We start from the raw sequence: 10,990 nt of genomic DNA, 5'->3' as shown, positions 1-10,990 counted from the left end.
GCTCGACAACCTCATAAAGACACGTCCTTTTGTGATCGGTATTCTCACAAGGAGTGAGTGTATTTTCCAGGGTTGTTGTGAGAGATGGAAGATGAGGAACATGTATTGATCTCAAATTAAAACCATAGACCTCCGGCACATCTGAATTAACTTTCTGCATTGGCCGGGAATCGGACCCGGGTCTCCCGCGCGGGGGCTGAGAATTCTTTTGCTAAACGGCCCTAAACCGATTCCCATTCATTTTCAATGGTAGTGCTAAACCACTACGGATGTAATATTATTTTGGCCACCAAAGGTATGGTGGCGCTCTTCCGTGTTTTCGCACCCCCGGGAAATTTGAAAGTCGCCATTTTCTTCCTGACTCGAAGAGTGAAAACACACAACAGCATTCGTTTCATTCTACACATTTTAAACTCATCTAACAAAGGTAAGTTGCTTTATTTATCTCTTACTATTAATGCTGAAACCTTATGCGAACTGATTCTGAACCAAACTTTACCTTGCCTGCTTTCCTTTTTCCCAGTTCATCGTAGTATGATTTGGACGCTAAATTATAAATGAACATAGGCCTTTCATCTCGTTTTTCATCTCGTTTTCGTGTTGTGTTGTATATATATGTGTTTTATTTTTCCGTGGTTGCTGCGTAACGTTATCTTACCAGCTTTAACTTGGGCTACTCGCTATGTTTTCCGGTTGTGGGTGTTTTTATTTTTATTTATTCTTAGATAATTTACGTGAATTAAGTGTTATTATCACTGTAGACTATTACTTAATCAGATTAGTTTTTCCCCGTTATAACATACATCATGCTCCTTCCAATAAGAGAGCTTGCCAAACTATTTGTCATTTTTAACACGTCCCCTTGATTACGAGCTAAATTATGAATGGGCATGACCATTATTTTCAACTTTTGTAATGCTTATGAGATTGCACATATTAAATAGTTCAAAAACTAAATGAAATGAAAACGTTTGCTTGCCCTGTGAGAATGTTTTCGTTCTAGTTATCCATTTTTACCACAGTAAAATACTAGTACAGTATATATTTTCTATTGTTCTTAATGTTTTGACCATGTTATTTGTAGTGTAAGCTTGGTAATATAAATGTAAACTCACTCACTCTCTCTTGCTCTCTCTAAATATATATACAGAGAGACATATTATATATATATATATATATATATATATATATATATATATATATATATATATATATATATATATATACACACACACACATATATATATATATATATGTATATATATATGTGTGTATGTATGTGTGTGTGTATATATATATAAGCATAATATATAACATTAAAATATTGCTTTTTCTGTCTCTCAGCTCAACATGCACAAGAAAGACATGTTTTTCCCTGGAAGGGTTCAAGTTGTGTTCCGCAAGGGACCTCTTGGTTATCTCCTTCAAGATCCGACTGATGAGGCCAGGCTGATCAAAGACAACCCATCTCTACAGGACAAGTCGGCACCTAAGAAGCAGGAGTTGGTCCATCAGAATGCTCTGACTGTGGTCCGTCAGAGAGGAGGTGATGCCTCAGACAGGCGAGAGGTATTAGGCGAGTACATCTTGCAGTTTGGGAAGTACGAGGGGAAATCTTTCCGCTGGCTACTAGAAAATGATATGGGGTACACCATATATCTGATGAAGACCCTGCATAAGGAAGAGGCAGCTGGAGATTTTATAGCAAAGGGACACAGCAAAAACAGCCTGATGTCATTTGTTAGTTATGCTCACAGCTTTGAAGAAATTGAGTCTCTTCTTAGCTATGTGACCAGAACTGGAGCTGCGCCAGCAGCCTCGTCAGAGGATGACCAGCTAGTCGGTTTCGGGGCTCGTGCCAAGAGCACATGGCAGGAGGTTTGGAAAAGCAGGTCTGATGGATATGCATCCTTTGTATTGCGGGCAACCTGTGTCCCAGGGACACGGATGCACAAGCTGCAGCAATACCTGCGGAAACAGCAGCAGCAGCAGTCTACCTGTCCGCCTGTACCTACATCAAGTGCCATAACTCAGCCCATGGGTCAGTTGTGTATTTTTTGTCTTTTTTTTTCTTCAGTAGGACATATTGCCATTGTATCAATTAATATAAACAAAATCATAACTTATGATTTTACTCATACATTACACTTTAACAATCTACATTGTTGAAAGTGCTATATAAATGAAGATGACTTCAGTAACACCGAGCTATATTTTAAGAAATCCATTCTGTGAAAATGTTTTTTTAACCACCTGTTGATTCTTGTCTTTCTCCAACACAGAGATGGATGAAGATGTTGAGTTGGAGAGTGCAATGCTGAGCATCACCCCCTCCAAGCTACAGGTGCTGTGTAAGTATAATTTCCTTCCGTTATAAATTGATTGTGTTCCGATTTGTTTTCTCTCAAATGTTTTACAAATGTATTTAAGGTTTTGTGTGTGTTACCACCACCAGCACCATCATCATCCTCAGCAGCTAAACCGGGGCGGTCTATGGAGAAGAAAAAAGGTTTTTGCGCATTGGGTTCAGCACTGGAGCACAGTTCTGTTGAATTGTGAGATGAAATTATCTCCAGAACTGAACATAAATCCTTGTGTTCTCAGTGTTCTGGCCATGTTCTGGCCTTGTTCCATTAACAATGCGTTTGCCGTTGGCATTATACTAAATGTTCCTGGGGACTATGAATTAATTTCCCCTTCATGAATTGATACCTGCCACAATCAGGGTAAGTACTTGCTTTTGTCAACTTGTAAATATTGCTAACATATGATGAAATGCATGTTCTTGCATGTTTTGTTCACATCCCTCCTGGGCATATGTAATTTTATTTTCTTTTTATAAGACTTGCATGTGAAGTAAGATAGGGTGTTTTTGTCTTTAAACCTACAGGACCTTCTGCTTCCCCCTCCAAATCACCTGCTGAAAAGAAACCGCGAGTGACACCAGGTCATGGTAAATCCATTGTAATTCTGCCCATCAATTCAAATGTTTGTCTCATGTACTATGGTATTGATCTTTGTTTTTTTATATTTTCTTTTTTTAGCACCACCCTTGTGCCCCACAAAACCTGTGCCCATTCCTGAAGAGTTGATGTTTCTTGTGAAGAAAGATCCATCAGGTTCGACACAAGGTGAGAGAACGGTTTCAACTACAGGTGTGTTTTATGTTAGGCTTTGTGGTAATTTTTTATTCTAAAGTCACATTGTAACTGTTTAGCATTTAAAATCCTGTTTGATATTTATAATACCTCACCACTTGTATAAATAATTGTTAATAGATAAATGTTACTCCGTTTCAGGAGACAGCGGCACCATAGACAGCTCTCGAGTGTGCAGGACACTAACATTTGAGGAATGTGTTAAAGATGGTAAGGGTGTACTGCACATAGACTTGACAAATGTTGAATTTTCAATGAAGCTGAGTTAATACTAATACTGGGTTAATATCTTTTCTCTTCAGAGACCACTTCCCACATAGCTGAAGCATCACACGGTAAGATAATTGCTTTACTCTGCTGCTGCAAAATACTAACATTTTCAGAGCATTTTTCTTGTTCAATTGCTTGCTCTTCATTTAACCCTCTGGGGTCTGGGGTGTTTTTGGGGTCCTTGAGATGTTCTGACATGCCCTGACATTTGTGCTTTTTTCAGTTGCTTATAAACATATTAATGGCAAAAAAAAATTACACACTATTTAGCACAAACAGGACTACCATAATATGTGAGCAACAAGAATGTACATGTCTGCATTTTTGAGAGAATAATGTTTATGCGTGGTTATTGAAAAAACTAAAAACTAAAGTTTCTGAAATAAGGCCACAAAACACATACTAAATATGTGGCAATAAGACTTTTGACTAATGGATTTCATCGCCTAGTGTTTTTTCTTCAAAATGATATGAAAATCATCCTGCCTAATCATCCACAAAAAAACGATACATTGATTTTAGTTTTGTGAAACACTTTTAGTTTGGAAAGCCAATATGCGGATGGGGCGTAAACGCTCCAACAGCATCATGCATATGTAGTAGTTCACACCTGGTGAGACTACGTCCCTGCATACTTAATGAGCCATTCATTCAGGTGACGTGTCACCTATAGCTAACTTAAATATACAAGCTTCATAAAAATGATCATTCTAGGAGAAAATTTCAGATGGCATTTAGAGGCTTTTGCATCTGAACTCTTCATATATACACACACACATATATATATGCATGCACATACATACTTTATAATCTTTTCAAAACTAGTCAACGTCTTTCAAAACTAAAGTATACATTTTATCATACGTATTTCAAAGTAAAGGATTCATTAGTTAGTTGATGACTTTATTTTTGACAAAACACATACAGTATATATTCCTCATCTCAGTATAGCAATAGAGTTTGCTAAAAGCTGTTCATTCAATACAGCAGTATTTGAAAATCGATCATATTTTGTAAAATTACATTTATATTTGCATTTGTCAAAACCTAGACACTTTTAAACATCAAAAGGACATTTATTAATATGTATTCGTGTCAAAATGACAAATAAACAGATTTTCCTATTCAATTTTGCATGGAAACGCTTCCAAGACGCTTGCGTGTCGCGTGAAAAATAGGCGTTGGGTCTATTTTTAGAATGCACGCGTTTTCCACGCGGCTCGTGCCGCGCCTGAGACGCGCGTCTCACACAGGCAGTGTGCAAACTCTAAACTGTTAACATGGATGGGAGCCGAAATAAAAACGGACACGCCACGCAGCTGAGACGCTTACGCCACGCATCCAGTGTTTCACCGGCCTTATCCAGCGGATGTGGGCGTTTCACAGGTTTGTATGGATCGCCTCACATTTGCGTTTGAATAGCGCGGTCTCCGTAGGCGGAGTCACATTAAAACTTAATTAGCTGAGATGAGAACGACTGACATCTCTCTCTTTACATACATATTATATAAACTGTGAATATTTGTTTTTTATAAAAATTACTTCATTTGAAAGAAGATAATTCAAGCTTCATGCCTGTGTGACTGTATGCCTGTTTGACTGAGTATTCGCTGAGTTACAGTTCATTTTCGGACGCGTTTCAGAATTGACTTCACTGACGGAGAGTAGGCAGAACTCGCATCATGTTTATTTTTCTTTATTTGGCGAAAAGCACAACACTTTGTTTTTATTATGAGCATACACAAAAAAAATACACACTAAACAGGATCGATTGATGTATAACACAAGCATATAAGATAAAAATTAATATTTTTTTTTTATTTTTTTTTTGCACTCATACGAAAAAAAACGAGCCTATCGCGCCGGCGCGATAGCCGACCTCAGGGGGTTAATGAACGAGTTTTTAATGTAGCTTAACAAATGTCTGCATTTTGAATGTGGTTGTTCTGAGTTTTTGATTGCTTTTTTTATTATCTTAATTTAAAAGAAAGACCTTTATTATATTATTTGTCTATGTATTTGTAGAGCCATGGTCCTCTGCTCCTGATGATTTGTCAAAGCCAAATCCAGCTCCTTCACAAATGACAACAAAAAGTAAGCATCTAGATGATTCTTCAAACATCTGCCTGATTGATAGAAGAAAGTCTGTAGCTATTCTTATGTCTTCATTTTAATCATAACCAGGTACACCAGCCCATCCCAAAAATCCTCCACCACAACTTAGCTATGACCATGATGTCCGCCAGTGGAAGTGTTCCCAGCAGCAGAGGATCTGGATGAAGACAGAGCTGGAATCCATGGGTCTATGGCCTGGCTCGGTTCCTGTGAGCAACCCCATGAAGACTGTGTCATTGTGGCGTTTACCTCCTCAGCCAGAGCTGATGGACACTATCACTGATCTGCCATCTCCAAAATATTTTCAGCTTCATCCTTTTTTCATTTGGAAGCCTGAAAATGATACCCTGATGGCTCGGCTGAGGAACAACTATGCTCTGCCATGCAATGATGAGTGTAAACAGCCACAGGTGACATCTGCAGGAGTTGGTAGACCTCGTGTGATTACAGGCATCATGGGTCAATACTACCTATTCTCGTCACGTCTGTGCTGCAAAGTCTGCAAAAAGAGATGGTTTGCAGACAACCCACAGTGGCTGGAAAAGCTCCCCAAAAGATTTACAAACTTGTTGCCAGCAGTTCTTACTTATAAGAAGGCTATTTGTAAATCTTTATTGGATGAACTGCGGCGTACAGGTAAATCACCCACAGACATGGCCAATCAGGTAATGGAAATGATGCACCTAAAATATGAACGTGCACACTTGGCCTACCTCCTCAGTTGCCAGAATATCCTCGATGCTGAGGCTGGAAGGTATGGACAAAAAAGCATTACAGGATTCCTGAGAAAGGAGACCCAGCCTGTTCCCTTTGGGGAGTATGATGATCCCAGTGGATGGAATGGAATTGCTGTGTCTGCACACTACCTCACTGACTGCCTCCTGTACGAGTACCAGCGCCAAGAGGGAGCTATTAATAAGCTCCTACAGGGAACCTTTGGGCAGGCTTTCCGTTCCGACCACACCCGGAAGGTGGCCAGGAAGGTTACATTTACATCTGGCACGATGTCATCCTATGCCATCATGAATGAAACCTGGATGATCTTATCATGGGTGATGGTACAGTCAGAAACGGACAAATCACTGGAGCCCATGTACAGGGGGCTGGCAAACCGCTACAGGATGGCAGAAGTGGAGAAAGCACAGTACCATTGGGTAGACAGGTAGGCCATGGGGCATTGTGAAAATGATTATAAGAATATTACAGGATTGATAATTCCATACCTTGCCTAAGACATATAACATGGAAAAATGTGCACATTAGATAATAACATTATCCTGACTGATGAACAGATCCATTGACTGATTGCTACAGCAGCATTAACATTATACTTTTCTGTTCTTTTTTTCAGAGATTGTTGTGCACCGTTCAGAGTGCCAGACCCTGACAAAACAGAGCACCTGAACTGGGAAGCATGGCAGACTACGGATGCCATTATTGCTGAAGCCACTTCCGGAAACTTACAGAACACCTGTGCCTCCAGATCTCACTTTAATCAGCACATCACAGTCAAGCTGGACTTGTTCCACTGTATGAGGCGCCTCCTCCGTGAGTGTGTTTCAGAGCATCACACCCTTTACAGCTCCTTCTCCCAGTTCTTGTCTGCTGCTTTCAGTCTGGTGGATCAGGAAGACCTGCAGAAGCTCAAGGACGCATACATATTTTGTGGGATTCAGCCTGCCAACCCCACAAAGCAGCACATTCGAGAACACTGCAGAACAAAGATCCCACAGCCTGGAGAACTCCTGAGGAGGGTTGAGGATGTTATACACCATTTTCATTTGGCAGCAGATCCTAATGGTGTTCCCCTGTACAAACCCTCTATGCTTAAGACATGGTGCATTCAGCACGTTCACATTCTGAGGGGCTGTTTAAGTGATCCAGAGGTTGCAGGTCAAATCCTATACAGGCATGGTGGAACACTGCAACTTAACCATGTCCAGGGTGAGGGGGCCAAAGTTCCTATATGGATCCCCATAAGAGGAACATCTCAGCAGGAGGGGTACCACTTCCACCAGGCTCAGTGGGTCACTGGCACACGTGTCTCCTCAGAGCTGTTTCAAGCCCAGGGGATGACAGGAGTGGCACGATGGAACTTTCAGCGTCTGGTGGATCTGAAACAATCAAGTATTCAGCTTCCAGGAGCCTTTGATCCCTCTCTGATTGCTGAGCTGAATACCGTCTCAGAAAGGCTGTTAGGTATGCCGAAGTATCCTGCCCTTCGGGTATCTAATGTAGATACTGGAGAAAGATTCGGGCTGGAGTATGTTGAACCTGGATGCCATCCTGTTGTTCTGGACTGGGAAAAGCACAAGACCAAGACCACTCAACCTGTAAATCTAGATGAGCAGATTGATCCACCCACTGTCCAGTCTCAATACCCTTCTGCTGCTCTTGATGTGACTCCTAGTCCTCATCTAGAGTCAGGTAAACTTTACAGATGCAGGAACTCAAACGAAACTGTTAGCAGACTTTTTACCCATAAATGAACAAAATGTTTTACTTTCTGTTGTTGTTTTTACAGTAACCACCAGCGCCCAGCCTGTGCCCACGCTGTCCTCATCTTTTGCTGGCCGCCCTGAGCCTCGTTCAGAGACAGGTGAGCAATTTGATAAACACAAAGTCATTCCATAAACACATTTTATTTTTCCTTTATTCAGAAAGTAATTACAAATGTTTACTTCCTGTTACAGTAACCACCAGCGCCCAGCCTGTGCCCACACTGTCCTCATCTTTTGCTGGCCGCGCTGAACCTCGTTCAGAGACAGGTGAGCAATTTGATAAACACACAGTCATTCCATAAACACATTTTATTTTTCCTTTATTCAAAAAGTAATTACAAAGGTTTACTTCCTGTTACAGTAACCACCAGCGCCCAGCCTGTGCCCACACTGTCCTCATCTTTTGCTGGCCGCGCTGAACCTCGTTCAGAGACAGGTGAGCAATTTGATAAACACACAGTCATTCCATAAACACATTTTATTTTTCCTTTATTCAAAAAGTAATTACAAATGTTTACTTCCTGTTACAGTAACCACCAGCGCCCAGCCTGTGCCCACACTGTCCTCATCTTTTGCTGGCCGCCCTGAGCCTCGTTCAGAGACAGGTGAACATTCATAGATAATCATGCCAAAAATACTGCTAGTATTTATTATCTAGGTCAAGGACTGATTATATATTATTGTGATTGATGTAGGAACCACATTCACACCACCTCTGCCCATGATGGCCTCACCAACTAGCACCCGCACTGGACCTGTGAAGACTGGTGGTAGAGTGTTTGTGTTGGATCACAAAAGGTGGACAGCCACAATGAAGAAGGCCATTGACACCTTACTGGAGAAACACCATGGCAAGAAGGACATGATTAAGCTTGTGGATCAGGAGTATGCAGCAATGGTTCATAACTCCTGTACTGATCCCAACAGCATGCTCCATTCAACCACAAAACTGCACATTACACAGTATGTCAAGCACTTGGCTAAACTCTTAAACACCAGTTCTTCCTTAAACACAAGTCTTGAAAAACTTCTTGCAAGACAGCAACTCTGGTATTCACTGACAGAGGGTAGTGACACTACCAGTGTCCCGGTTATGACAGTGACCCCAGCAGTAGTTGTACATCCACCTGCACCTTCTCTGACCACACCAGTGACTCACGAGGCCATTGAGAAAATTGTGGAGGAAATAATGGTAAGACAGCAGCAACAACAACAGCAGCAGCAGCACCATAAAGAAAAGAAGAAGCAAACAAAGACTTGTCTTGCCTGTGGACAGCCCAAATCTCGGTACGAGAACGATGGCTCCTCCATCCACTTCTTCTATCAGCAAGGTTCTGTTAGGTACTTCTATTGTTCCACAAAAGTTTTTATAACCTACAGTGGAGAAGGACTAACAAACCCAAGAATGCCATTCCAAGATTTTATGGAGACTGAGTTCTTTCAAAGGGAACTGGAAGCCACAAAAAAACGGGTTGAGGAGAAAGGGCAGCCGAAACGGAAGAGGTCTGATACTCCACAGACTGGTCGCCTGTGCAGATTCTGCAAAATGGAACTAAAGCAGGGCCCAAATAGTCCACATATACACACAGGCTTTCCTGGGGTACCAGGGAAATATATTTACTGTCCTTCCAAAGTACTTTCTATTTACAAAGGTCAGGGCATGGACAAAGAGATGACCTGGAAAGAATTTCAAGACTCTGCTTTTTATGAGGTGGAAAAGCAAAGATGGGTGGCAGAGAAGGGAAAATAAAAGGGGGAAAAAATTATATAATTTTGTAATTAACTTTCTTTTGTAAATTTGGAGATTGTAGAATAACATAATAATAAATACATTTTTAATAACATTTATATCTGCTTCATTATATCTGCTAATCTTATTCTTACTTTCCATGGTCCTGATTTAATGCTGTAGCTACTTTGACCAATAAGCAATGAAAAAACATGAAATCAATTGACTAATGATTGAATGATTTTGTATGATAGATATAAACTATGGGGTGTGTTTTTGTGTTTATGTTGACTCAGAGTTGCATAAAAACAAATCTCAGGATTGCAATGAGTGGGATTCGAACCCAGGTCTAGACGAGCATACCAATAATAATGAGAAAAAATCTGATTGGCTGTAGTTGTAATTCAGTAACCTAGGACAGCGCCAACAAAGCTTCAATTTTATTGGCTGTTGCTGAGTTCCAACTATACACGACCTGCCCTCGCGTGGGAAGCGAGAATTCTACCACTGAACCACCAATGCCTACAGGCAACAAAAAATATTCTCACAAGGAGTGAGTGTATTTTCCAGGTGTGTGTATTTTCCAGGTTTGTGTATTTTCCTGTATTTTCCAGGAGTGTATGTTGTGACAGATGTGACACACAAATGACACAAAAAATGTGACCCGTCACGGAAACAAGGGACACAAGTCGGCAGCACAACTTTCGAGCAAAATGAGAAAGAAGCTTTTTTTTTCAAAATTTGTGATTTTCGTTTTTTTGCAGAATCTGTTTGTTGAGATCACGAAGAAGCCTCTGCATGTTTGAGATAGCAGTATTGGTATATTTAAAAGCGTACATTTTGATTTTGAAATCGGCTTGTTTTTCGGAGATTCTAGCACGCAGTAGGGGCGTGTCATTGTCGGTGTGTATTTCCATACTGAATAAGCCGGCGTGGCTACTTATCATGCAGCGCTCTGGCCGGCTCTATCTGATTTCAAAATTCAATTAAGATGGACGCCAATAACATTACGATGTCCAGCAATCGATTTAAATAGTAGGTTACATGGAGTTTAATTTGTCGTTTAATGAGATGTATGTCTCCCGGGCAGGCAGGCGAGAATTCTACAACTCTGAACCACCAATGCTCGACAACCTCATAAAGATATGTCCTTGTGTGATCGGTACGAACAGGGAGTGAGGTTATGCTTCATGGGTCGCGTAAGAGATGGAAGATGA

General features: G+C 40.8%; 2 protein-coding genes across 2 annotated transcripts; both read left to right on the top strand.

Annotated features, from left to right (window-relative positions):
- Positions 1 to 1,350: 1,350 nt before the first annotated feature.
- LOC307170496 (uncharacterized protein) lies at positions 1,351 to 2,559 on the top strand (the record flags this gene model as incomplete). The annotated part of the gene is made up of 3 exons (XM_079891618.1): positions 1,351 to 2,041; positions 2,283 to 2,351; positions 2,456 to 2,559. The coding sequence occupies 3 exons, from the start codon at positions 1,351 to 1,353 to the stop codon at positions 2,557 to 2,559; spliced, it is 864 nt and encodes a 287-aa protein (XP_079747744.1).
- On the top strand, positions 2,451 to 10,579 carry LOC307170495 (uncharacterized protein; the record flags this gene model as incomplete). Its single annotated transcript, XM_079891617.1, has 14 exons — positions 2,451 to 2,726; positions 2,891 to 2,953; positions 3,045 to 3,131; positions 3,318 to 3,368; positions 3,461 to 3,493; positions 5,454 to 5,522; positions 5,613 to 6,705; positions 6,895 to 7,970; positions 8,068 to 8,142; positions 8,237 to 8,311; positions 8,406 to 8,480; positions 8,575 to 8,649; positions 8,740 to 9,380; positions 10,538 to 10,579. Exons 3-14 carry the CDS (start codon positions 3,092 to 3,094, stop codon positions 10,577 to 10,579), a joined length of 3,345 nt encoding a protein of 1,114 aa, XP_079747743.1. The 5' UTR covers positions 2,451 to 2,726; positions 2,891 to 2,953; positions 3,045 to 3,091.
- Between the last annotated feature and the right edge of the window lie 411 nt (positions 10,580 to 10,990).

The sequence above is a fragment of the Squalius cephalus genome, assembly GCF_949319135.1.
Source record: "Squalius cephalus genome assembly, chromosome: 13".
Classification (NCBI taxonomy): domain Eukaryota; kingdom Metazoa; phylum Chordata; class Actinopteri; order Cypriniformes; family Leuciscidae; genus Squalius; species Squalius cephalus.
This window is presented reverse-complemented; position numbering and strand designations above follow the sequence as displayed.